Here is a 27,237-nt window from a genome sequence, read left to right on the forward strand (position 1 = left end):
GGCAGGAGTATGCTTGGGGCGGGGGGGGGGGTCCGTTGGGGCGTCAGAGTGAAGAACCCAGTGGTGTCAAGGCTGGGGAGCCTCAGGAGGCCTTGAGTGCCATGCTCAGGCCTGTGGGCTTTATCTAAGAGCACTCTCTTTTTAAAATCAACTTTATTGGGCACCTGGGTGGTACAGTCCCTTGAATGTCTGACTCTTGGTCTCTACTCAGGTCTTGACCTTGGGGTCCTGAGATCTAACCCCGTGCTGGGCTCACGCATTCAGTGTGGAGTCTGCTTGAGATTCTCTCTCCCTCTCTCTGCTCTGATTTCTCAGTTACGGTTAATTTGCCAATGGTCGAAGTTGTCAGCAACTGTCCCCATATCCCTCATAGGGCAGGAAATGAGTTCCAGACCCTGGCTCCACACTCTGAGGCTACTTTAAGAGTAGAAGGTTGGAGCGCCTCTGTGGCTCAGTCATTAAGTGTCTGCCTTCAGCTCAGGTCGTGATCTCAGGGTCATGGGATCGAGCCCCGCATCAGGCTCCCTGCTCAGCAGGAAGCCTGTTTCTCTCTCTCCCGATCCCCCTGCTTATTTCCCTCTTTCACTGTGTCTCTCTCTGTCAAATAAATAAAATCCTAAAAAAAAAAAAAAAATAGAAGGTGATCAGGCACCTGGGTGGCTCGGTCAGTTAAGCCTCTGCCTTCGGCTCTGGTCATGATCCCAGGGTCCTGGGATCAAGCCTCACATCTGGCTCCTTGCCCAGCAGGGAGCCTGCTTCTGCCTCTCTTTCTGCCTGATACTTCTCCTACTTGTGCCTGCTTGTTCTTTCTCTCAAGTAAATAAAATCTTAAAAAAAAAAAAAAAAAGTGAAGGTGATCAGTAATGTCTGCTTAATCACCTTTCATCTCACAATGCCCTGTGTTCCCCACCAGGGTCCTCTGGTGGTCAGCAACAGACAGCGACCCGGCGCTTGATCTAGGAAAGGAACGTATGGAGGATGGTCAGGGAGCTCCCAGATGAGGTGGGAAAACTAGAAAGCCAGCCTCAGAAATGGCAGGAAGGGGCTTCTTGGGATCTGGGGGCAGGAAGTATAGCCCCTCGGGGCTCTGTCCGTTCTCTGTGCTTCCCCACCGTCTTGGCTGGGGGACCAAGACTGTATATGATGGCAGGGGTGAGGTGGGGAGCATGTATCCTAGAGGAACATAGGATGCTGTTCCTCCCAGGAAGAACATGCTATGTTTTCAAACCCAAACTGTCAACTACCCTATATTCCAGACAGAAACTGAGGCACGGAGGGGTTAAGACTGTTTGCCCAAGGCCACAGAGCTGAGAAGTGGCTGAGTGGGATCCCAGTATGTTCTGTCTGGCAGAGTGGGCTCCCGGGACACCCCCCGCCCCCCAAGAGCTGGAGAGGCTGGAAAGCCCACTGCCTTTTGAACTCATTAGGCTCCAGCATCTTTCCGGGATTGCTTTCAGGACTTGGGGGTAGGGAAGAGCCCTAAAAGGAACCATACTGTCCTCTTGGCTCTGCTCGTGCCCCCTGCATCCTGGGCGATGAGCCCAGCTGGCCCTCACCACTTTGATGGGGCCAGTGTGCAGGAGTTTGGGGGGCGGAGCACAGGGAGGAGCTGTCTCCAGACCCTCAGCTCAGAGCTAATTCTAATTCATGACCTTTTTTCTTTCTGTTCTCAGATCGAGAGGACCAGTCCATTCTGTGCACGTAAGTGGAACGCCTTTGTCCTGTTTTTTAATACGGTCGAGATCCAGCCTACTAAAGAGAAAGGTCCACGAGGGCAGAGCTCTTTGCTGACCTTTCCAGGGGCCTCGCTCATATGTGGTACAGAGTAGAGATGCACTTGACATTTGCTGAATGGAAGTCCTCACGGGGAGGCAGGCACACCCAAACCATCAATGGATACCTGGTGCCGTCTTGTTCTACATCATCCCCCTTTCTGAAATGAGCATTTAGTGAGCACTTACTGTATGCTAAGCCCTGAGTTATTTACAGACAGAATTCCACTGGGTGTCTCCCGTATGGCCTGGCCGGAGTTCCCTCCCAAGCAGGCTTTCTACTTTGATGCCACTTCCCTTATCCCTTCTGCTCTGTTTTTGAAGAAGACACACTTCTTGATAAAAGCCTATAGGATTTTGATAACATAATGCTGTATCAAGGGGACACAGATAATCTCAAGAGGGCAGCCCTCGTGGTAGCTAGGTCTGCTTTCCTACTTCGCTGCGTGCTGGCAGTTCATTCTTGGGCAAGCTGGGTATGTCTGCAAACCTCAGTCTCCTCATCTGTAGAATGGGGCCATCAATTGCAGCCGCACCCTGGGATGGTTTGGAAGATTGAAGGGGCCACGTCAGGGGAGAACTTAGTATGGTTCCCAGCCCGTAGCAGGTGCCACATCATTGTTGGCTGGTTGTCTGATGCAGTGGTGGTGCTCTGCGGGGGTTTTGCTGAGCCTTGCTTGCTGGAGGCACCGTGGTGTTCCAGAGCGAAGCCCAGGCCTAGGAATCAGAATCCTGGCTGCTGTGAAGCTCTCTGCTTGCACAGATCCAAGGATCCCTGGGTTAGACCTCTGTGATTTTAGACCAGGAGTCAGCAAACTGTCACCCAAGGGCCAGATCTGGCCCTCTGTTCTTACAAATAAAGTTTTATTGGAACACAGCCACACCCACTCGTGTCAGTTTGGCTTGTGGCTGCGTCTGCACTGTTGCGGCTGAGTTGAGTACATGCAAGAGAAATCATCTGTGTGCCTCAAGGGCTCAACTAGCCACTCTCTGGCCCTTGTAGAAAAAGTTTGCTGACTCACGGCTTTAGGCAAATCAACAAACTTCTCTCTACTTCCTTTTGCTCTTTTTTTCCATTTCTACCCGAAAGATAAAATCAACAATTTTTAATTTACATTAAGTTGAAATGCAAAATGCATTTCGCGAACACACATATTTTATATTTAATTTTTTTGTAACTGTAAGAGTAAAGCAGATAAATACCCAGAAGTGAACAATGGGAAAACTTCACCCACAGTCCTTTGTCAAGATTGGCCCCAGTAAACCTTGGCATGGCCCCTTGTTGCTGTTGTTGCCCTTGTTGTTGTTTTTCTAGGCAGTTTTAAACATAAGCATGAACTTAATTGTGCACATACATGTTTTTCTCTTGTTTTTTTTTTCCCCACTTGACTTTCCACTGACGTCGCATTTCTGTGTTATTTACAAATATCCCCTCTGATGACTACGGACCCTCTGTAGAGTTAGTGAAACCCTTGACCAGACCCCAGATGTGAAACTCTTAGGTCACAGAGAGAGAGACAGAGAGAGAGAGAACACAAGCAGAGGGAATGAGAGAGGGAGAAGCAGGCTTCCTGCTGAGCAGGGAGCCTAATATGGGGCTCGATCCCAGATCCCCAGGATCATGACCTGAGCTGAAAGCAGATGGTTAACAACTGAGCCATGCAGGCGCCCCGTTAGGTCATTTAAAATTTTATCCTCAGGGTGATTGGGGGGCTCAGTTGGTGAAGCGTCTGCCGCTGGCTCGGGTCATGATCCCGGGGTCCTGGGATTGAACCCTGCATCAGGCTCCCTGCTCAGCAGGGAGTCTGCTTCTCCCTCTCTGCCGCTCACCCTGGTGGTGTTCTCTCTCTCTCAAATAAATAAATAAAATCTTTAAGAAATAAATAAATGCATATTATTCCCAAGCAGATATATGATGATGTCCTTCTTTGTGGGCAGAACTTCCTCTGTGACTCCTCAGCCTCTGTCTTTGAGGATAGAAGTAGGATCCCAGAAGCAAAAGTTGCATCTGGTCTAAGGCTCTTGATTCTGGAGTTTGGTTTGAAAAAGAACTCATGAAAAAAAAAAAGAAAGAAAGAAAAAGAACTCACGTTTCCCTGACCTTATTTGCTTGGCCCTGTGGTTAGGATTTTGGCTGTATGTGCACATTATTGTTAAATTACTGTTATTATTTAAGTGGAATCACTTAAAAAAATAGAATATTTTTGAAATGATTTTAGATTTACCAAAAGGTTGCCAAGATAGCGTCGAGAGTTCCCGTATCCCACCTGCCAGGTCTCGGTTTCTCCATAGTAACACATGACATTACCACGTGTCCCACTAAGACAAGAACCAGTGTGTTTACTAATGTCCTTCTGTTCTGTGATCCCATCCAGAATAGCATCTCGTCGTCATGTCTCCCTAGACTCCCTTTGGCTATGGCAGTTTCTCAGATTTTCCTTGCATTTCATGACCTTAATGGTTGCCCTTTTTTTTTTTTTTTTACGATTGTATTTATTTGAGAGAGAGAAAGATGGAACATGAGTGGGGGAGGGGCAGCAGGAAAGGGAGAAGCAGGCTCTCCACTGAGCAGGGAGCCCCACATGGGTCTCGATCCCAGAACCCTGGGATCATGACCTGAGCCAAAGGTAGATGCTTAACCGACTGAGCCCCTCAGGCACCCATGATAGTTTTGAGGGCTGAGCAGGGATTTAGCTGAGCACCCCTCAATCTGGGTTTGTCTGATGTTGTTCCAGGACATTAGACTGGGGTTACAGGTTTTGGGGAGAATGGCGCCGAGGTGAGGTGCCTTCTTCATCCCACCGTATCAGGGGGTACATCCAATCCACGTGACTCTAATTGACCTGTCCTGAGTGATGTTAAGCTTCATCACCTGGTTCGTGTTGGATCTGCTGGGTTTAGTCATCATGTCTGTGCCAACGGTGGCTTCCCTGGGCAGGTCATTTGGAGGACTATAACGGCTTAAAAGCAGCTCAGGTAGCCCTGGGGTGCGGGTCCTTCTAGACTTCTGTCCCCCGTTGTGTCTGAACATCAGCTGCTGAATGACAGGTCCGGGAGCCTGATGGCCTGGCCTCACCGGTGGGGCGGGGGGTACTCCTGACTCAGTGGCCAGATTCCTGACCCCGGGGTGCAGGCCTTTTGGCAGAAACACATCTGGGTTACCTGGTGCATATACAGAGGTTGAAGAAAAGGCCCTTGGTCTCAGCTTGTGGGGAGCCTGGACTGGGCTGGGAGTGCGCCCACCCTGGCATGTGGGTCCTCAGGCTGTTCGCTGACTCTGCTGACTAATGAAGTAAAGCGGTGGGGAGCTCTGGGGTCCCTTTATCCCCTAAGTGACGCTGTGACAACATTCAGCAGACCCAAGCGAGCCATCGTGGGGCCATGTTGGCTCCAGAAATAGGCCAGATTTTCATGTCAGGGGCAGCCAGGGAGCTAGACAGATAAGAAAGGAGTCTGGGACCCAGCTCTGCTGTATTTCCACAGAACACCACCCACCCTGTCTGAGCCTCAGTTTCCTTGCCTGTAGAATGGGCATCTGCACCCGCCTCACAGGGCGGTTGTGAGGAATATATGAATTAATGATGCAAAACACCGAGCACGGCATCTGATGATGTCATTTAATGCTCAGCGAACATAACTCTGCTTGTCAGATGTTTTTGGAAGCGTGGCTTCGCTGTCAGCCATGTCAGCCAAAGAGAAACGTGTGGGGAGACAGACAGTGAATAGTAGCGAGTCATAATCCTGATAAGCTGTGTCCATGATTTTTTTTTATCTTCATGCATCTCTTAGGCCTGGCGGGTAGATCTACAGCTAGCTGCTTACAGACATTCATTGTCTCCCCAGACCAGGATTTATAGATGCTAATGCCTCGGAGAGGCTGGCAGGTAACAGAAGGCGGGTGGATGAGGTCAGGGGTGATGTTAGGGAGTGGTGGGGACTGTGGCAAACTGGAAAGCTCACACGCATTCGAGGGGCAGCGGCAGTCCTGCTCCAGATGACGTACGCCGTGGGAGAATGCTGACGCGCTGTTCCCAGAGCTGGTTGGGATTTTCTCCCTCCGTAGGAGGATCCAGAACTCTGGGTTTTAGAAGACACAACGGTTGTGTTCTGCACATGCTGGTCTGCCCTTGGTTTTTCCACTCCACAGTGGATCTTGGAGTGCGTTCTGTCTGATCACACATAAACCAGCCTCCCTCCTTGAGGCTGCCCAGAAATGCTGTGTCGTGTTTAACCATTCTCTAGCGATGGTAGCTGTGATTGTTTCCAGACTTAAAAAAATATGCATAAATGAACGTAAAGATACACACAGACACAGACGCACACACACACACACACAATAAATCCTTATTATTTCTTGAGTCCATATCTTTTTTAAAAGATTTTATTTATTTATTTGACAGAGATCACAATAGGCAGAGAGAGCGGGGGAAGCAGGCTCCCTGCTGAGCAGAAAGCCCAATGCGGGGCTTGATCCCAGGACCCTGAGATCATGACCTGAGCCGAAGGCAGAGGCTTTAACCCACTGAGCCACCCAGGAACCCCTCTTGAGTCCATATTTGCAAATTCACCTACTTGCTAAAACCAGGACATGCAGAGCCAGGAAACGTTTGAGTGGCCCAATGACATACACATTCCCAGCGGAGGAAACCCCGCCTTTGTGTTCCAACTCCCCGACTGTGTCCTCTAGGTGCTAGATTTAGTACCACACTGTGTTTTTGTGGCTTTCGTTAGTGATTTCATGTTAATAATGTACCTACATTTTAGGCTACACCTGCATTTTGCAGGGCGCCTCTCCTTCTCTGGGCTACCAAAGACAACTGCCCCATGTCTTCAGCCCCCCATCATGCCGCCCTGATGGAGCAATCGCAGACCCTCTGATGACCTTGATTACTTACTCGTTTCTTTGGCTAGTGTCTCTCTCCCTCTCCTGGAACGTAAGCTCAGGGAGTGTGGGACAGTGTCCTCGTCTTCCAGCACACTGGCCCCGTACATGGCCAGTGCCCAGTGAGTGGGCATTGGCTATAGCCATTCAGCTATCGCTTGCCAGTGTGTCCAGTCACCCCTGAACCATCATCAGCTTAGCTCTCCTTCTTAAATTTCATTGGGGCCATTGTCAAAATCAACCCAAGTGACTCGAGCATTAACCTGTTGATAGCAGGGTATGAGCTTTTAAAAATAATCAGTGATCGGGGCGCCTGGGTGACTCAGTGGGTTAAAGCCTCTGCCTTCGGCTCAGGTCATGGTCTCAGGGTCCTGGGATCGAGCCCCGCATTGGGCTCTCTGCTCCGCAGGGAGCCTGCTGCCTCCTCTCTCTCTCTGCCTGCCTCTCTGCTTACTTGTGATCTCTGTCTGTCAAATAAATAAATTTAAAAAAAATCAGCGGTCAAGGTAAGCCCAGGTAGGGCTCACAGATTTGTACAGATGTTAATGCAGTCAGTAACAGGAAAGTGAGTGAATGTAATGTTTGGAGCTGAGTCCCGTGGTCTTGCATGCAGTTTGTGCTGTGTGAACAAGTCGGGAACCCAGGTGAGGGAGGCATGGAGAGGTCCTGGATTGGGAGAAAGTTCTACGTTCAGGGAGTAACCCGTATGTGACAACAGGCTAGATTAAGAGAGAAGGGGGTGGTGGGCCAGGAGGTCAGAGGAAGGTAGGGGGTCTTCTGGGCCCTGGGAAGGATTTTGAACTTCAGTCTAAAATGTATAGGAAAGCGTTGGGAGACCACAGCCAGTGGGCCAAATGCGGCCCTTCACTGTGTTTTGCAAATAAAGTTTTATTGGCACACAGCCATGATTGGTGGTTTTCCTGCTACAGTGGCAGAGCTGAGTAGTTGGGACAGAAGATGCATGACCTACAAAGCCTAAAGTGTTCAGTATCTGGCTCCTTACAGGAATGGTTTGCAGACTCCTGGCTTGTATAGTGGAAAAATAGGATGGAATTTATGGTTTTTTGTTGTTGTTAATTTTTTTTTATTGTGTTATGTTAGTCACCATGTAATATATCATTAGTTTTTGATGTACTGTTCCAAGACTATTTATGTTTTAAAGATAATGTGAATGTTGAAGATAATGGTATAAACAGAATATAAGTATTATATAAGCATTAATATAGACGTATTAATGTAAGCATTAGGGAAGAAATGGTTATAAGCAATAATAGCTCACCTTTTTGTATATCTGACTTTGTTCTAAACGTTTGTATACATATGCACTTATTTAATCCTTGTAACTAGCATGTAAGTGCTTTAATTACACCCATTTTATAGATAAGGAAACCAAGGCATGGGAGTAGTTAAATGACCTGCCCAAGGTCACACAGGTAACTAGTAGAGCAGGGATTTGAACTAAGATGGTCTTGCCTTGGGGCTGATTGAGTTTTCTGCGGGCTGATGCTGTCAGGGAAGGAGGCATTGCTCCTACCTAGAGGCAGCATTCAGAACAGAGGCAATGCTTATCTGGGCTTTGCAGGGTGTGTAGGAGTTGGACTACAGAATTGCTAGAAGACATCACCAGCTGCGGGGGTAGGGGTCCCATGAGGACCAGGGACTGAACAGCTCTGAGACCCAGAGCTAATTTGGCTTCGCTGCCAAGGGCAGACCACAGGCTGAAATGGATTTGTAAATGGTGTTCAACCCTGGGACCCGGGACCAGCCAAGTGATGTGTAAAATCACGCAAAATGAAAATGCAGAGCCCTTTACTCAAAAAGTGTTAAGAGTTTCTAGATGGCAACAACAGAGTACAAAGTCAAGCACAGGGCCCTCCCATGCAGCCGGCCCAGCTGGGGTTAAAGGACCCTTGCCTTTGGGGCAAGACTTGGCAGTGGGGGGATTACAAGGCCAGGAGACCTTATATGGTCACAAGGAGGGAACTGGGCACCAAGTTCACTATGAAATAGGACCGAGGTTTTGGGTACGTTGATCAGGAAGGCATCTTTACCCCCAGAGTTCAGGGGCCAGAAAAGTAAAGATATTAATGTTTCTAAAGCAGCCCCGAGCACATCAGTCTTCAGACACTTGTGGGCCTGGAGCTCTGGAGTTTTCTTTGGCACAGCCTCCCAGGACAATTTATTTTTATCAATAAAACTTGGAAACTGTTGAGCCAAGCAGCCCACATGGGGAGAAGCAGATTCCCAGAGTGTATGTCCCACTTCCCCTCCCTCATAAAGTCAAAGGTCAGGGCCACAGTCATGGTCATGCCAGTATCAGAAGAGGTAGGAGAGGCTGAAAACAAAAGTGGAAAATGAGATTATTGTGGGAAAGGGGAGGATCTGGGGATCTGGACACTGTGTGTACTTAGATCTGAATAGGCTCAGCATCACCCATAAAGGTGGCTTCCCATACTCAGATTTTCTCTCCTTCCTCTTGCTCTGGTCAGAAGCTGCCCTTCAGTCTGGGGATACATCTGGCAAGCATTCTGATGTTAGCCTGATTGAAGTAATTCATACTAGGGTGTAAATGACTGAATGGCTTGGTTCATTGGTTCCTCTGGCCTTAGAAAGCAAGTCCCTGGAGGGGTGGGCCTGTATTATGGAATGACTGGACGAAAAGTAGTAGAAAGCATCCTGACTGCATTGGAATCAGAGGCCTTTCAGTTCTGACTGTGCCTTTGCCTTACTGTGTGACCTAGGATGAGTTGCTTACCCACTCTGGGCCAGAGTTCCTCTTCTGTAATAACTGGGAAGTGGTACATCCTAACTTCAGGATTGGGAGAGGGAAGGTAAAGGAGATAATGCATGTGAAACAATTAACATGGGGCCTGTCCTTCCCCTAAAAGTCAACTCTCCTTAAAATTAAATTTTTTTTTTTTTTTTTGGTTTGGACTCTATTTCCCCCTCAAGAAATAGGGATAATTGACTCCACAGTTCCCCATTCACAAAGTGCCTCTGAGGCTACGTGAAACAATGTGGCCGCTGGGACAAAGACCATTAGGAAGAAGGAGAGGGCAACACTAAGGCCAGCATTCCTGGAGATCAGACACTTGATGTCCGGACATCAGGACCTACAGCACTAGGTCCAGAAATTCAGGACACGTGTTGCTTTCTGTCTTTTTTAGCCATGAGCAAAGTTGTTAACGAGTGCCTGGCAGGGAAAATTAATGTCTTTCCTAAATAGGAAAAAGAGCAGGGACCACACCAGTGCTATGGCACAGGTTCAGCCTGGAGAACCTTGAGCTGACCTCGCGGGACACACGTTCTTTTCCAGACTTTAAAAAAAAAAAAAAAAATTATCTCTTGCATTTCAGAATGTTCTGTGAGCTTAGAAAATGAGTCTAGGCAAAGAAAGGAAAAACAGAAGAAGAAAATGGGAGGGGAGGCCAAGAAGGAAAGAGAGTTATGGTTGAGACCCTGTCCTTCCAATTTACCAGGAAGAGTGGGAGTCAGAGTCAGTATCTAGAACCCTCGGAAGAAGCAATCCCACGATGATGATCTTTGCTGGCCAAGAGAGGCGGGTGGGTCAAGAAGGCCGTTTGATTAAAAAAAAAAAAGTCTGCCATATTCTAGGAGTCCTTTTTTTTTTTTTTTGGACAGAGATCATAAGTAGGCAGAGAGGCAGGCAGAGAGAGAGGAGGAAGCAGGCTCCCCATTGAGCAGAGAGCCCGATGTGGGGCTCAATCCCAGGACCCTGAGATCATGACCTGAGCCGAAGGCAGAGGCTTTAACCCACTGAGCCACCCAGGTGCCCCTTGGAGTGCTCTTTTGAAAAGACTAAAAACACTCTGCTGTGCTAAACATATCAGTCATTTACACTTTAGTGTGAATTACTTCAACCAGGTTTATCCTCTGATACTTGCCTCAGAACCTTAACTAGTCACTTTACAATCAGCGTGGGCTTCTCCAGGGGATGAAGGGACTTACATGTGCCCAATGGCTGGTAGGAAAACCCATAAGGGAAGCTCCTAACACTTTTATCTTAGGGGCTGGCACTCTAAGAGTTACCTATTTCCGTCCTAGAAGGCTACCCTTTGCCTGATCTTTCTATCAACAAAGCTAATGTCTTAAAAGTAGACAATTTGCCGAGAAACTATTCCGTGTGGGACTGTAAGGATGGATTCATGTCCTGTCACATGTGTCCAAACCCATAGAACATCCAGGACCTAGTGTGAACCCTAGTGTGAACTCTGGACTTCGGGTGACGATATGTTAGGGTATGTTCATCCATTATAACAAATAGACCACTGGTGGGGGGGCGTGTTGACTGTGGGGAAGGTTATACACATCAAGAGACAGGCGGATAGAGGAACTCAGTGTACTTTCTGCTCAACCTTGTTGTGAACCCGAAACTGGCCTAAAAAAATAAAGTTTCTTAAGCAAAAAAGAGAAGATTCCAAATAGCCCCAAGTTTGGACCTGGGTAGGAAAACTTAGTTTGTCTCTTTTACTCTTTTCATCTGAATCCTTTCCTGCATCCTCTCGGGGGTAGGGGGCGGGGGGGAGCATACACTGAGGTGGCAGCCAGCCTAGGGTTTCAGGTCCAGCGCAGCTCTGGGCTGGTGGCATGACCTCAGGCAAGTTGGTCCCCCCCGGGAGCCTCACTTATCCTACAGGCAAATGGCCCGGAGCTCTAGAACAAGGGTAAGGTTATTTCCAGTGGCTTACTGTTCCCGTGTCTTTCAGAGGGGAGTCCGGAGCCGGGAAAACGGAGAACACCAAGAAAGTCATCCAGTACCTGGCCGTGGTGGCCTCCTCCCACAAGGGCAAGAAGGACACGAGCATCACGGTGAGTGCGGCTCCTGTTCAGTGGCCGAGCCCTAGTGCGTACATCTCAGCTCCGTGGAAAGACCCGGGTCTGTGCTTAATGGGCCCCTTGCCTGGCAACTCATAGGAGGGGCCTTTTTCCAGCTGGGTGGGCCCTTTGACTCTGGCCGATTCCTCACCTCAGCCCCGATCATCCTCCTGAGGGGTCCTGTTTCATGACGTGGGACAAGCCCTCTCCTGCCGCTGTGAGGAGACTTGCTTCATATCAGGGTCTCCCGATAGTGGTGCCGCTGTCATTCCGGATCGGATAATTCTCTGCTGTGGGACTGCCTTAGACATTGTAGGACTTTTAGCAACGTCCTGGTCTCTCCCCCACAAGATTCTGGTAGCAACAACTCTGCCAAGCTGTGACAGCAAAAAAAATAGTCTGCAGGCATCTCCAGGTGTACTCTGGGGCACCCAGATTGAGAACCACCCTGTAAATCTTTGTAAACTGCCTAGGACTGAGACACACCTGTCACTCCTCCATGTGCCCCTCTGACTGGGACCCCAGGGGATGGGAAGAGCAGTGTCCCTCAGCTATGGGCTTTGGCTCAGTGCAGTGACCGAGCATCGCCCGGATGCATCAGATGATGGGGTCCAGCGAGGAGTCCGGGCGATGCTGTCATTGTGTTCACCGGACTTCTAGATGGGTGGGGAACAGAGATCGCTGCTAAATAACCATACAGATAAACCCACACTGACACAATCTGAGGACAAGAAGAGCAAGTTTCTAGGATCATCCCTCCTAGGGTCCATTCTTCTCTTCTTCGTCCTCTGTCTTACCCCGCCTCATCTGTCCCTGAGGAGGAGGGGACATGCAGTGGGGCTGCTTGAAGGACTTGTCAGTGCCTTTGTCTGAAGGTTTGGGGCCTGAGGAGGTGGCAGCCTGGAGGCCTGAAGACAGCTTGGAGGGGCTTGTTTTCTAGACCTCCCAGATGGTTCTAGAACTGTCAGAGACAGCTTGTCTGGGCTGGACACCATCCGGAGGGAACCCTCCTCCCTCCAACAAATGCAGGAAATCCAACTTTTCCAAACTGTGTCTGGGACAGTGTGTAGGAACACAAAACCCTATGGTTAAGTTTATGCGGCCGTTAAACATGGCTTCCCATTGCCTTCTCTTTCCCTATAATAGTCAACCCAAGACATAATAATACCTAATAATGACTGACCTCCACCAAGGGCCTACGATGGGCTGAGCCCTTTTCTCTCTGTTTCTGCAAACCTGTCTCCATCGATATCGCACTGATCATGTTCCAAAGAACCCACCTTGGCCCCCACAATGACCAAAACTTTTGAAATGTCTGAGCGTCTAAGAAATTCTTAAAAGCAACGAGCTCAATGGAAAAGAATCAGAATCAGAGAGAAGTTGCTCCCCCCGCCCCCCGCCCACCAATTACCCTGGGGAATCCAGGCTGTCTGAGGGAGGCAGGTGGGGAGGGGGGATTGCAATCCCGATTCTCCAGCCCCGGACGTGCGCGTGACTGGAATGATACTGATGTTTGTTTTATACTGTATTGTTCGACTGCAGCAAGGCCCAGCTCTTGCCTACGTGAGTAACTAAGAGTGTTTTCCTGGTGTGTACGGGAGGCACGGAGTGTATTTAAATCTGCATGGTCCTTTTGCATCCACGGAGTCCTCTAGGTGATGGTAGAAGGGGCGGGGCCCCGAGCGGTCACAGCCCAGACCAACAGCTCACCAAAGTACCATCTGGCGGGGGTTCCAGTGCTAGCGTGTGGGGTGGGGGGCCCGCGTGCCTGCCCCGGGAGCCCCCTTGGAATGCTCCAGGTTGTCCTCCAGCCCGGAATGGAATTCCCCAGTTCAGAATGAATCCCCCACCCCCCACCCCGCAACCCTTCCCACCAACGCATCCATCACCGGGTACCTCGAACTGGACCGCCCTAGAGACGTCTGTCCCACCTGGTTGAGTGTTTTAGGACCCCTCTGGCCCTGAAGCTTCCCTGGCTTGATTGACAGTCGGTGAATGGCATTGCTGTGGCATCCCTCCCTCCTCCCTCCCTCCTCCCTCCCTCCTCCCTGCCATCATCCCTATATTTCTTCCCTGAGCCCTGTCCCCTGCGCACCAGTGTGTCCTCGTGCATGCGTGTGCAGTGCCTGTCTGTCTTTGCATGCCGGTTGCTTGACCCAAGGCTCCAGAAAAAGGAGACTTGGAGTTTGTGATGCACTAGCTTCGGTGGCATGGTAAGGCCCGAGCTATGCAACACCCAATGGGGTCCTGCCTGGACCTCTGCAGATGTGAACTCATCTCTAATGCAGAGCTTGAGGGGCTGGTGTGTGGGTCGCCGTTCTAGAAGAGATCCTCAGAGGTCCTAGCATGTGCTAGGATCACACTCAATCCATCTTAGTGAGATTCTGGGAGGCCGGGTCATGGATGGCTCAGAAGAAGAATCAGGATTCTTATTTGGGATCTGCTCCTGTGTGACCCTGGTCAAGTCACTTAACATCTCTGAGCCAGTCTCATCATCCATCCAATGGATGGTTAGAACCAGATGTCCATGTTTAACACTCTCCTGAGAAGAGAGTCCCATCCACTGGAATTCCCATTCTAGAAAGGGAACCTTTTGGGGGGGATATTGGGGTTTCAAGTTTGTGTTGACAGAAGTAATCCCTTCGGATTTCTTCCCACCAGGCAAGGAAAGTCCTTTGTCCTCTTTGCAGATTCCCACAGGTCTCAGTTATGGGGATTCTGCTTATGTCCTGGGGATTTTCACAGAGGTGACACCTTCGTTTCATCTTTGGGAGTTACAGAGGAGCAAGGCCTGTGAAGGAATAAACACAAATAAGTAGCAGCTTCCTGTCCCCTTCAGGGACAGCTACCCGTGATGCCCTCCTGGTGGACAGAGGCACAGAGGAGAGCTGTATGCTCCCACTCCCTTCTAGAACCGTTCTCAGCTTCTTTTCAGCCCCGCCCTGCTGCCCTGAGGAAAGGGACAGGGAACTCAACAGAGGGAGCATGGAGGAGACCCCAAGGTCCCAGGACATGCCAGGGGAGGCCCGGAGGAAGAGCTTGGATGGGGAGGCCATTGGGCCAGTCTGCAACCACTGTTTTGGGGCTAGGCAAAAGCAACTCATCGCTTTCCTGGCATGACTTACCTCGTTGGCCCTTTCCTGCCACGATTAATCACATGACCGCGTTTATGCACAGGAGCTCCCTCAGAGGGGGCTGGGGGCGCTGTGTACAGTCTCAGCTGCATTTAACCGGATGAATGGAGCTCAGGCAACCTGCTTTGAAGCTTTGTTCTGCAGTCAGTTAAGAGTATTCCTGGTGGGTTTTGTGCATTCCTTACTTGTCTTCCATAAAAAAACTTCAGAAAACTAGTCCTGAGAAAGGAAACTTGCAACTTAAAAAACCAAAATCACACTAAAACCATCAGGAGATGGTTTTAGCCTGAAAGACAGCTGCTTGTTAAATATGAGCAGCAGCAGAACTGCCATGGACAGCAGTGCAGGTTGTGCACTGCACAGCTCCAAGGAGCACAATTCGTTATGATGTAAATGATGTCCTCAACGTTGTGCAGTGGTTGTCAGTGAAATGGCATTTCATAGATGAGCAAGCCCTGGTCAGAAAGTGGCCTTCCCAGGGAACAAATACCCTAGCTATAAGAGAGCCCGGCCAGTTGCTTCTCTTCTGAAATCCTTGAGTAAATCTGGACCTTAGCCTCGGCGTCTCAAACAGGGTAGGAGATAGGCTAGGAGAGGACCTGTAGGTTAAGGGCAGAATTTTGGAACGACCTCCATCTAGGGCAGAACTGTCACTGCCTGGGTTCCTCTCTCCACTAACTAGAGTGAATACATTTTAGGGTGAGCTGGAGAAGCAGCTTCTGCAAGCAAACCCGATTCTGGAGGCTTTTGGCAATGCCAAAACGGTCAAGAATGACAACTCTTCACGATTTGTAAGTAGCAAAACTCTTGTGGTGTCCTCGCCTGCCTGACAGTGCGGAGCCTGGGACCGAACGGGGGGGGAGGTGAACCCTCGACAGCGCTGTGCTCATATCTTCAGTCCTGTCATGACATTACAAGGCTGCAAGGGCTCCTGCTACTCATTCCTTCCTTCCTTTCTTCCTTCCTTCAGATATTCATTGAGCACCTTTGGTATACTAGGCACCTGTAAGGCATTTGACATTAATTCATTAAATATTTACTGAGCACCTAGCAGGTGCTAGACACTTAATACTCACTCATGTATTCAGCAAAATGCAAATTGAACAGCTACTATGTAGTAGGCACGTACATCCTTTAGTGAGTATTTATTAGGCACCTACTGTGTATAATTGTTCAAACACAGTTATATGTACCATATGCATCTTGCTTTTTTGTTGGCTCCGTGGGTTTTTATGAAGCACCTGCAGTAGACCAGATGCGGAGCCAGGCTCATGTCTGGCTCAGCAAACGTGAATTGTAGCAAATGATTCAGAAGTGGTTCCAGCCTTCGTGAGGCTTGTGGTCTAGTTGGGGAGGTGATGAAGGTATGTGAGACAGAAAATGCCACCTTCCCACACATGCTTCCCCAGTCTCCAAGAGGCACCCTTTCTCACTGGAGCCTCACGGGGGCCGGAGAGCCCTGAAAGTGGGTGATTAATGATTCAAAGACCTGGTTCACCTGTCCCAAAGAGGAGGATTGATTTCCAGCTGGATGAACTTGAGCTGGTGGCTCGTATCATGGTGGGACCTGCCTGCTTCTGGGCAGGGAGGGAGCCCCCTGGCCACAAAACTTGCCACAAAACTGGCGTCCTCCTTACTTGTGGCTTCTCTTGGGAGCACTGGCCCATTGGGCAGGTCACACTACTGCTCTTGACCTCAGCTTACCCACCTTTAAAATGGGGATAACCATGACCAGCTGAGGGGCATTGCAAGAGCCAAGTGAAATTGATTTGCGAATGTGTTTTATAAGTTCCTCTGTTGCTGCAAGGCTCGAAATCATCCCAGCTCAGCAGATGGTGGTTCCTTCTGACATGCTGACCTGTGAGGTTCTGAGTGTTTGCAAGAAACGCTCTGTCTGTCCTCCACCAAGAACCTCAAATGTTCCCTGACTTCTCTCCCTCCACTTGCCTACAGTGCAGGGCTGAGGGGCTGAGGCTGGGGAGACCCCGTGAGCTGTGTTTTCTTGTTGGCAGGGCAAATTCATCCGCATCAACTTTGACGTCACTGGTTACATCGTGGGAGCCAACATTGAGACATGTATCCTTTGCTGATCCTGGGTCACACGGGCCCTGCCCGGCAACCCACCTCCTGCCCCGAGCCTGAGAGGCCCAGAAAGGTGGACGAGCTGCCCCTCTACCTCCGAGCTCCTGGGTTCCTTCCAGAACACATCTGCCCTGGGGTTGTAGTCTTTGGACAGCAGGCACTGCAGTGTGGTTGTCGCACAAACGTGAGTCCCAAACAGCCCGCATTTGATTCTGGGGTTAACCTCTCCTTACCTGAGTGACCTCTGACAAGACAGGTCCACAAATTCCAAAATCCAGCAACTTCTGAAAACCGAAACTCAGCAGATGGTAACAGCTGCTGAGCTCACAAGAGGCTGTCTGTAGTCGGTCTAGTTCTCTTAGGAGAACAGTGGTATCTCTTGCAGGTGTATCGGTGAGCTCTCTTAGAGCCACTGAGAGTATCCTATGATACTCATACAGAGCATCCACATTGGTCTGTCCAAAATCTAGCAAATTCCAAACCACTTCTGGCCCGAGCATTGGGAAAAGAGTTTGTGGAACTTCGGGCATTCTGATGATCGTTAACCTTCCACCGGGGTTGCGTGTGTTGAGCACTGGCTTAGGCCTTTGGCACATAGTATCTCATTTAATTCTGGCCCAACTCTGAGAGGTGGAGAAGCAGTCTCTGCAGAGGGACCCAGCCGGGCCCGGAGCTTGTGCTGGGATGCCGCTGAGCAGGCCTTGGGCACTGGTGGGCCAGTGGAATTCAGGTTTTTCAGATGTAAAGGAACAGCTTCCTGCTTTGGAGGAAGCAGGCCCCACCGCCAACCAGCCCAGCCTCTCTGAGACCAGGTGCCTGCTATGGGCTGAACCCCCCACGATCTTGGGGCTGCATGGCCGGCCCATCCAGGGAAGAGTCTGTCTTATAGCCTGTTCTCAGACCTCTGCTCACTCTTCTCAGCTGTTCATTTATTATGTTCATGGCAAGTCCCAGGCAGAGACCCCTCCCTCTGGCCTCAGCTTCTGCCTTTCAGATCCGCAGCTGGCATAGTGCGTAGCCTGGCCAGCAGCCCCTGTGCTACCTGGGAGCTTGTAAGAAATGCAGGCCGTGGGCCCTGCCCCAGACCCGCAGACTCAGAGCTATAGGGATGGGCCGGCCCCCTGGATTTTAACAAGCCTTCTAAGGATGCACAGTTGGAAGTGGACTGGGACAGCGGACGCGACTGCTCGGCTAAATTTTGGGGCTCCAGGAAGGCGAGTGCTGCTCCCTTTGCACGGCACAGGTGGGCCTGCCCTAACATCCTGCCACATCGCATTTATGGAAGAAGAAATCCACCTGGTACAATGGCCCAGCCACCCGTGTGCCGTCCCCCACAATCCGGGACCCCTGTGTCTCCATGGTGCACCACAGTGGAATGGTGTCTCTCCTTTAATGAATTAGGGGTGGGTTCGCATTCTTTTTGCATGCTCTTGGAAAATGACTTCCTTCCCTGACCCTCGGTCTCCCTATTGCGTTTACTTCCTTGGATAGTTGGCAAGGCTTAAGTGAGATCTTCTCTCCTGCTGTTGGTGAGACAGAGATGGGAGAGGAAAGATAGGTTCTGGCAAGGGGAACACCTGTGATACCCCCAGAATCCTTAACTCCTCCCCCAAACCAGATCTGCTGGAGAAGTCACGGGCGATTCGCCAAGCCAGAGACGAGAGGACATTCCACATCTTTTATTACCTGATTGCGGGAGCCAAGGACAAGATGAAAAGTAAGTGACCTGTGAGAATGCATCACTGGTGGGGGGGGGCAGAGGGATGGGGTTCAACCATCCCATTCATCACGATCCAGGGTTAATAGATTGGCTATTAAACCAGAGCCTCAGTTGCTGTCCAGGGAATAAGTATCTTTGGGTGGCAAGAGTGTAATTCCTCATCTCCTTTTGGTGAGCTGAAACCTAGCCTTGGCTCCACCTGCTAAGCCACATCCCCTGACACAGGGTTGCATCTAGCAGGACGGAGGGACGCCTTTATCCCAGCTGCCCCCAAACACCCTGCCTTTGGGAACAAAGCTGCCTGAATAATTAGATCCATATTTATCCATCCACTTATGAAATTTATCACATATTAGTACGCATGAATTTTAAAAATCAATTACTGTCAAAAGGTTTATAATAAAAACACCATTCCCTGTTCACCCTTTTTCTAATTCCTACCTTACCCTATAGTACTGCTTTTATCACTTTTAGCTGTTCCTTCTGGTACTTACCACTCTCTCTCTATTTAACAGCTTAATATAGATGATCTATAACATAGGCTTGTATATACTGTATGTCATATATAGGCTGTTATATGTTCTGAATCTCCAGTAATTTACTCTTCAAAGAATATACAAATCACATAGCTGAAAAGAGGAATATATAGATAATACAGCCTAAATTCTAGTAATAATTTTAAGACTAACATTTTATGAGAGCAATACAAACTTTGCTTCCCATCACTTTTGGGGCCCAGGGTTAATGATTTTGCTTAGGAAATTTATCCAAGAGGGACGCCTGGGTGGCTCAGTTGGTTACGCAGCTGCCTTCAGCTCAGGTCATGATCCTAGTGTTACGGGATCAAGTGCCACATCTTGCTGAGCAAGGAGCCTGCTTCTCCCTCTGCCTGCCACTCTGTCTGCCTGTGCTCACTCTCTCTCTTTCTGATTGATAAGTAAGTAAGTAAGTAAATAAATAAATAAATAAATAATCTTTAAAAAAAAAAAAAGAAAGACATTTATCCAAGGGATGTGTGCGCTGGTATCTTCGTGGTGATGAGGTGTAGTGCAATATTCTGCCACTAGGAGGCGACCTCATTCACTCTTAAATCCCGACGCTTGGCGGTCTGGAGCTTGTAATAGGGTCTGAAGTAGGGCAGTTTTGAATAAAAGGGGGAGATGCTGAACAGATGTTGTACACTGGAAATTAGGTAAGTTATCAGTTACAGTGTGGGACATTGTGAGGTGGCCCAGGGAGAAATGTGTCTATCTCTCCATCTCTCTGGAACCAAAGTCAACAGTTTGCTTGTTTGGTGATCTGGGTTCCAGGTTTGTGCTCTTGTCTCTAGTCTTCCAACAACTGGGCAAGGATAAAGCTAACTCTTAAAATTCCTTGGGGTCATTTTTATTCTTTTTTTTTTTTTTTTTTTTTTTTAGATTTTTATTTATTTATTTGACGGACAGAGACCACAAGTAGGCAGAGAGGCAGGCAGAGAGAGAGAGAGGAGGAAGCAGGCTGTCCGCAGAGCAGTGAGCCTGATGCGGGGCTCCATCCCAGAACCCCGGGACCATGACCTGAGCCAAAGGCAGAGGCTTTAAGCCACTGAGCCACCCAGGCACCCTTCATTTTTATTCTTGATGCTAGATCTGGAAAGAGAGGATCAAATATTTGTAAGTTTACCCAGAGTCTGGATAATGAAATCTTGGTCAAGACCCAAATCCTTGTGACTTTAATCAGGCATGGTGGCTAACCCAAAGGCTGGAGTTAACTGGTTTCTTGGGTCAGTTTAACCTCGGGCACTTTCCAAGTGACTTGACCCATAAAAGACCTTTGTTCAAAAAGAAAACTATCTGATTGACTTTTCTCCAAAACCACAGTCAAATTCAGCCTCATTAAAGATTGATCTGGAAGAGGACATTTGTTGTATTGTAGGGTGTGCTAAAAGCAGATAGCACAAGAAAAAGAGAAGCGGTTATAAATGGGGGAGGGGATGAACAAGAGCAGAAACCAACCGTAACCACAGAATACCACTTTACAGAGAACTATGTTTCCTGTTCCAAACAAGGAGTTGGCAAATGTTGCTGCTAAAGGGACTGATGGTAAATATTCTAGGTTTGAGGGGCCATATGGGTTCTGTGGCAGCTACTCAAATCTGCCTGCCCCTGTAACATGAAAGCTGCCACAGAAAAGAGACAAGGAAATGGGAGTGGGGTGGTTTCTAATAAAACTTTATTTATAAAAATAACCAGGAGGGGTGCCTGGGTGACTCAGTCATTAAAGCGTCTGCCTTTGGCTCAGGTCATGATCTCAGGGTCATGGATCAGCCCCGCATCGGGCTCTCTGCTTAGCAGGAAGCCTGCTTCTCCCTCTCCTGCTCCCCTTGCTTCTGTTCCCTCCCTCACTGTGTCTCTCTGTCTAAATAAATAAATAAATGAAATCTTAAAAAACAAACCAGTAGACTAGATATGATAAGAGAGCTAAATCTTTATCCACCATTACAGGTGATCGATAGATAATATCTCATGTTGAAATATCCAGTTTAATGGATATGTATTTAGATGATATCTAAATACAACATTATAACTTGTATAAGCCTATATAATATATGACATATAGTGTATACAAGCCTATGCTATATATAATTTATATTTAGCTGTTAAATAGATCGTGGTAAGTACCAGAAGAACAGCTAAAAGAGAGAAAAGCAGTACCATAGGATAAGGTAGGAATTGGAAAAAGGGTGAATAGGGAATGGTGTTTTTATTAAAAGCCTTTTGACAGTAATGATTTAAAATTCATGCATATTAATGATGCAATAAAGTTTCATAAGTGGATGGATAAATATGGATCTAATTATTCAGGCAGCTTTGTTCCTAAAGGCAGGGTGTTTGGGGGCAGCTGGGATAAAGGCGTCCCTCCGTCCTGCTAGATGCAACCTTGTATCAGGGGATGTGGCTTAGCAGGTGGAACTAAGACTAGGTTTCAGCTGCCAGGTACCTTGGAGCAGTGCACAGCCTGCACCACGGTATGAGGCTGGTGATGGCTGGTGATGCCTTCTGTGTGATAGAGTAAAAGAAAGGTTTTAAATTGTACAAGTCTCAGGAAAGGGAACAAATTTAGTGATTTTGCTTAAGAAATTTATCCAGTTTATCCAGACCCTTCACCAGGTTCCTGCCTCTCATGTTCAAAGTCCATCTTCCTGACCACCATCCCATCTTCCTCTCCTTCTAGATGACTTGCTTTTGGAGGGCTTCAACAACTATACATTCCTCTCCAATGGCTTTGTGCCCATCCCAGCTGCCCAGGATGATGAGATGTTCCAAGAAACCTTGGAGGCCATGGCAATTATGGGCTTCAGTGAGGAGGAGCAGCTGTGTAAGTCTTCATGCCTTGAGACTGGAGGCTGGTGAGGGGACCTAGAGTCATGCCTTCAGGGTCACCAGAATTAGTTAGAGGCTCTTCTCTGGTTAGGACAGATTTCTACTTGCTGGATTCCCTCCATATCCTAAAAAAAAAAAAAAAAAAAAAAGGAACAAAGGAAAAGTAATATTACCGTAGGTGGCTTATTGGTGTTTTAGAAAAGTGGCTTCGTATGTTAGACTCTTTCAGTTATAAGCAACCGGAATTGGCATAAGCAAAAAGGAAAATGATCCACTCGCAGAGCTGGAAAGTTCAGGGATAGGGGTTTCAGGTACAGTGAGTTCTGTGGACTCAAAGGATATCTCTAGAACCTGGTCTATGAGCAATATTGTCTTTAGATGGGCTGCCATTTCTTGGCAGCAGAATGGCTGCTGAGGCTCCAGCCCTTACATCCTTTGGGTTTATGTCCTGCAAAACAGACTGGATTCCTTGTCTGAGTCCCTGGATGGAGTTCCATTGACTCTTACTGGTTGGGCTTAGGTTGATATGCATATTCCTGAGTTATTCACAGTGATCCCAGGGTTTTGGAAAGCTCTAAGTGGCTTATGTTATGGTCTCTGTTCCATTCCGGAGCTGGAGCTGGAGAGGACATTGGCCTTCTCAAGAACATACGGGCCCAGGATGGGCAGGGGTTGGGGGAGTAACTGAGGCAAGGCGCTTTCTTGGATTCTTCCTGGAAAGCGTGTTCTGGTCATAGACCCATGTTGATCAATATCACCAGCCAATGACCAAGAAACACATTTGATTCTGAGACCAAAAAAGCTCAAAGAGATCATCTTGATTTCCACACTCACTGTGCTTTAAGAAATACTTGTCCTGGGGCGCCTGGGCGGCTCAGTGGGTTAAGCCTCTGCCTTCGGCTCAGGTCATGGTCTCAGGGTCCTGGGATGGAGCCCCGCATCGGGCTCTCTGTTTGGTGGGGGGCCTGCTTCCCCCTCTCTCTCTGCCTGCTTGTAATCTCTCTCTGTCAAATAAATAAATAAAATCTTAAAAAAAAAAAGAAATACTTGTCCTTCTGGGTTAGACGTGCCCCAGTGTCCAAGGTTAATCTCTTTTGGGAACACTAGGACACGGTTGTGGAAAATTTTTCTTCGTTCCCACGCCCACACCCCTTTGGAGCCCCAGAATCGTGCTAAGGTTGCTGAAATGCAGTCTAGAGGGCAGCTTCCCTCGAGATAACTGGGGGCCCAGAAAAAGCAGGCTCCATGGGCCAGTGGACAAATGGGTGGTGTTTGTGGATTTTAGCCAGAGCCCCACAGCAGAATCCGGGGGTAATAGCATCCCTTCCTGAATGGCATGGGCTCTCCCAGAAGGATTTATTTTATTTGGGACACGAGTCGTTTTTACTTCTAATCTCTGCTTTAAACACACACACACACACACACACACACACACACACACACACACACAAACACACACACACACACACACACACAGATTAAGTACTGTGTGCCAAGCATTTGCTAATGCCTCTTTAAAAAAAACGAAAAGGCACCAAGATGTCCTGTGTTCAATAACAAAAACCAGAAATGTTGATCAGCAAGGATTTATTCAATTATTATTTGGCCTTAAGAAAGAAAACGAGTGCTTTCTGAATTGTTTTAGAACCACAGGGACTTGTGGAAATATTTCTAATATATTTAAAGTGAAGACATCAGGAGATAAAGCAATATGCTAAGTGCTTTATATGCCTTATTTAATATCAGAAGAACCCAGCGATGTGGCCCTTGTTGTCCCCAATCTGCAGATGAGACAATTGAGGCCCAGAGAAGTGAAGAAACTTGCCCAGAGACAAACAGCATGTTGCTGGTGGAGCTGGGACTCCCTCTCGGGTCTCAGGGACTCCCAAGCCTTATTGTGTGATTCTCTGTGCTCTGTGTTTGTGTGTGGAAAGGTGGTTTTTGTCCTTTAAACCCTTTCCAAAATCTGTGTCAGAACCAGGGTATGGAAATCAAGGCTAGAAGGAGCCCAGTGTATTCTAAAATGTGGACTGGTGTCCTTTTCAGTGCCATGGAATCCCACTGTGAGAAGTTGATCCTTTTCTCTGTCCCTTTTTAATTCTCCTAACGGCTTAAAGGAAGAGAGCAGCAGCTTGCCACCCATTAGGTCCTCAGCCCTTCTCTGGTCCTTGCGCATCCCCCCGCTTTCACCACAGAGAGCAGACCCCCGGGGCCCAGCATCTTGCTAGAATTTGATAATATCCCGCCCCCTCCCCTGGCAATTTTTGGTTCTCGCAGCTCAGGAGAGGGAACACTGCTGCCACCTAGTGGTTGGAGACCAGGAATGCTTCTAAACATCCTATAGGGATAACAGGGAGCAGCACGAACCGCGCCCCCTGCAAAGATTTATCTGGCCCCAAATTTCAGTAGTGCCAAGGTTGAGACCCCCTGAATGACACTCCTTCCCTGGGCCCTGTAAGCATTTAAGCAATCCTTAGCTTAAACTTAGAGTTTAAAAACTGTTAGTATAACACTTAGCAGTTGACAAAGCCCCTCTGGTATGGTTAAAAGACGCTGCCTTAGTTGTTTCCCATCAGAAGAAGCTCTACCCTTTTGGGGAGGAAGGGTTTCTGCAGTAGTGAGTGGGAGCAGATGGGTGGGTGGTCGGTAACTGGACCTTCCTCCTGCTGAGCTGGGCCAGAGTCCCTGAGGTGGGAGGGCAGCTGTTGCAAAGGGTTGGCACCCCAAGTTTGGCCTGAAGAACCAGAGGAGACTGGGATCTCAGGCTTTGTTTGCAGAACTCAGTGATTTCTTCTTGGAAGCCAGAACTATGGGGGATTTGCATGTGTGTTCTACTAAAGGCAAGCATCCAGCTTTCCATTCTCCACCCTTCCATCTGTCAACCCATCAATTAGCCCATTTATTCGTCAACCCACTGATCAACCCATCCATCTACTGGTCCAACCATTGATTCATCCATCTTCCTCTCTTCCTTCCCTCCATGCATCCAGATCCATCTTCCATCCATCCATGCATCCTTCCATCCTTCAACCTCTGTCCATCTTCCCTCCCTCCCCATGTGTGTCTGGACCCTGAAGGACGCTTTGAGAAGACAGAGATGATAGGACAGTCCCCCACTCTCCAGTAACTCACAGTCTTTTGGGGATGTCAGATGTAGGAGCCATTTTAACAGTAACGTGGCTGTGTATGGAGTCAGAAGTGTTCCAAGGGTCTGGGAACACATTGTTTTACTTGAAGACTCTTGGATAACAAGTAGGAAAAAGTTTCCCCTTCTCAATCCTAGCGTAAGTATCTTGTATTCTCAGCCAGACAATATTAAGAAGGATGGGGATTGTTGTTTTGCTTTGCTTTGTTTTTTGCTCTTTAAATATCTTTTTTAAGAGATTTGATTTTATTTATTTGACAGAGAGATCACAAGTCAGCAGGCAGAGTGGCGGGGGGGAGCAGGCTCCCAGCTAAGCAGAGAGCCTGATATAGGGCTCAATCCCAGGACCCTGAGATCATGACCTGAGCTGAAGGCAGAGGCTTAACCCACTTAACCCACCCAAGCGCCCCTTTAAATATCTTTTATTGACATATAATTTACATTTAGGAAATTGTGTATATCCTAAGTACACAATTTGATTCATTTTTAGAGACTGAACATACCTGTGCTCCTCACACCCATTTAAACTAAGAGAACACCAACAGCCCCCTAAAGTTTCCCATAGCCCTTCTAGTAGTTTCCCCCAAACAAGGTTAACCATTACCCTGACTTCTAACAGCATAACTTTCCCTGTTCCTGAACTTTCTGTTAGTAGACTTACATACTGATGTTCTTGTTTGTATTTGGCGCCTTTTGTTCAACATCTGCGAGATACAACAGTTTTATTGTTTGGTTGTGAATCATTCATTCTCCTTGCTGTAGAGTAGGGGTTGACAAACATTTTCTGTAAGCAGTCAGATAATAAATATTTTGTGGGTCATATAATCTCTGTTGCAACTGTTCACCTCGGTCGTTGTAGCACCAAACAGCTACTGACCATATACAAATGAATGTTTGTGGCTGCGTTCCAATAAAACTTTATTTACAATGGCAGGCAGTGGGCCAGAATTGGTGAATGGGTTGGTCCGGCCCCTGCTGCACAGTATTCCTATGTAACACAAGATTTTTAGTGACCATCTGAATGTGTTCTGCTATCCCCAGCCAGGTTTTCTACCGTGTTAGCAGGGAATTAGGTTGGTTTGCCTTTTTCCTAGACTTAGGAGCTCAGAACTGAGTCTTTTTGGGAGAAAGATGTAAGTTGGCTCCAAGGTCCCTGATAACTTTGCGACTCTAAACCTCCAGAGCACCTTGGCATTGACATCTGTGTTTCATCTGCTCTTCTCCTCTTACCCAGCTATACTGAAGGTGGTGTCATCTGTCCTGCAGCTTGGAAATATCGTCTTCAAGAAGGAAAGAAACACAGACCAGGCATCCATGCCAGATAACACAGGTTCTTCTTGCCTTTTCTCAATAATTGACAACTTTGTGATGGGAAGGAGGGTCACATGAAGTCTTTGGTTGTTTTTTGGGTGAGGGTGTTAACAAGAGCTAAACTAACTTATTTTTGCTGACTTCTGTCTTTGTTAGAATTTTTACTGCTGATGATCCCACAGTGGGAAGTTCTTGAATCAGAACGTGGGCTGGGGGGCGGGGGGGGGATCTGATAGTTTTAGATCAGGCAGGAAGGATCCTTAGGGAGCATCAGTTTCAACCTCAACCCCATCATTTGTTTTGTTAAACAAATATTTCTGAATATGGGCAATCTGCCAGGGCCTGGGGTTCATCAAGAAACCCTATAAGAACAGCCCCATTGCTCATGGCACACATGGTCGTGCTGGGGAGACAGAGCTCAGGTTTCTCTGCAATTAGAGTTGCCAAATAAAATCCAAGATGCCCAGTAAAACCCGAATTTCACATAAGCAGCAAATATTAGTATTACAAGCTATATAATTTTATAATACATTGTATGTCCTATGCAATATTTGGAACATAATTTGTAAATGTTGGTTGTTCATATGAAATTCCGGTTCAACTAAGCATCCTGTATTTTTTTTTTCTAAAATTGACAGCCTTACCTGCAAATAAGCAGTGTTTTGTATTACGGAAAGGTTGCATGGTTACCCCCTTGCTTGTGGGGGGCCTGAGCCAAAAGGGTGATTGACGCTCCTGGCTTGTCCACCTGTTGTTGGCGCGCCACCGGCGTGGGCTGTATATTGCGTTGCTTTCCAAAGCTCCTGGAATTTCCCCTTCATTGCACCTGTCATGTTTCTCATGGGGGTACACTCCAAAATACGGCAAGTGAAAAGACTTCTCTCACCGAGGAGAAAACTTCAGGGAACGACAAACCAAAAGCCCCCGTTCAAAGAGACGGGACAAAATCCTAAAATCACACTGTGTATCATCTGTCACACGCGTGCAAACCAT

General features: G+C 48.1%; 1 protein-coding gene across 4 annotated transcripts in view; it reads left to right on the top strand.

Annotated features, from left to right (window-relative positions):
• The window catches only part of MYH11 (myosin heavy chain 11), a 110,153-nt gene that overhangs the window by 44,416 nt on the left and 38,500 nt on the right, over positions 1-27,237 (top strand). For 3 of the 4 annotated variants that reach the window (XM_045993786.1, XM_045993782.1, XM_045993785.1), the window contains exons 4-11: positions 1,674-1,701; positions 11,382-11,484; positions 13,033-13,053; positions 15,323-15,415; positions 16,637-16,700; positions 18,325-18,423; positions 21,640-21,783; positions 26,168-26,263. In XM_045993786.1, coding sequence (XP_045849742.1) covers positions 1,674-1,701; positions 11,382-11,484; positions 13,033-13,053; positions 15,323-15,415; positions 16,637-16,700; positions 18,325-18,423; positions 21,640-21,783; positions 26,168-26,263 — 648 coding nt within the window. The remainder of the gene's footprint in view (positions 1-1,673; positions 1,702-11,381; positions 11,485-13,032; positions 13,054-15,322; positions 15,416-16,636; positions 16,701-18,324; positions 18,424-21,639; positions 21,784-26,167; positions 26,264-27,237) is intronic. The other variant, XM_045993783.1, reaches the window with a different exon arrangement.

The sequence above is a fragment of the Meles meles genome, chromosome 21 (assembly GCF_922984935.1).
Source record: "Meles meles chromosome 21, mMelMel3.1 paternal haplotype, whole genome shotgun sequence".
Classification (NCBI taxonomy): Eukaryota; Metazoa; Chordata; class Mammalia; order Carnivora; family Mustelidae; genus Meles; species Meles meles.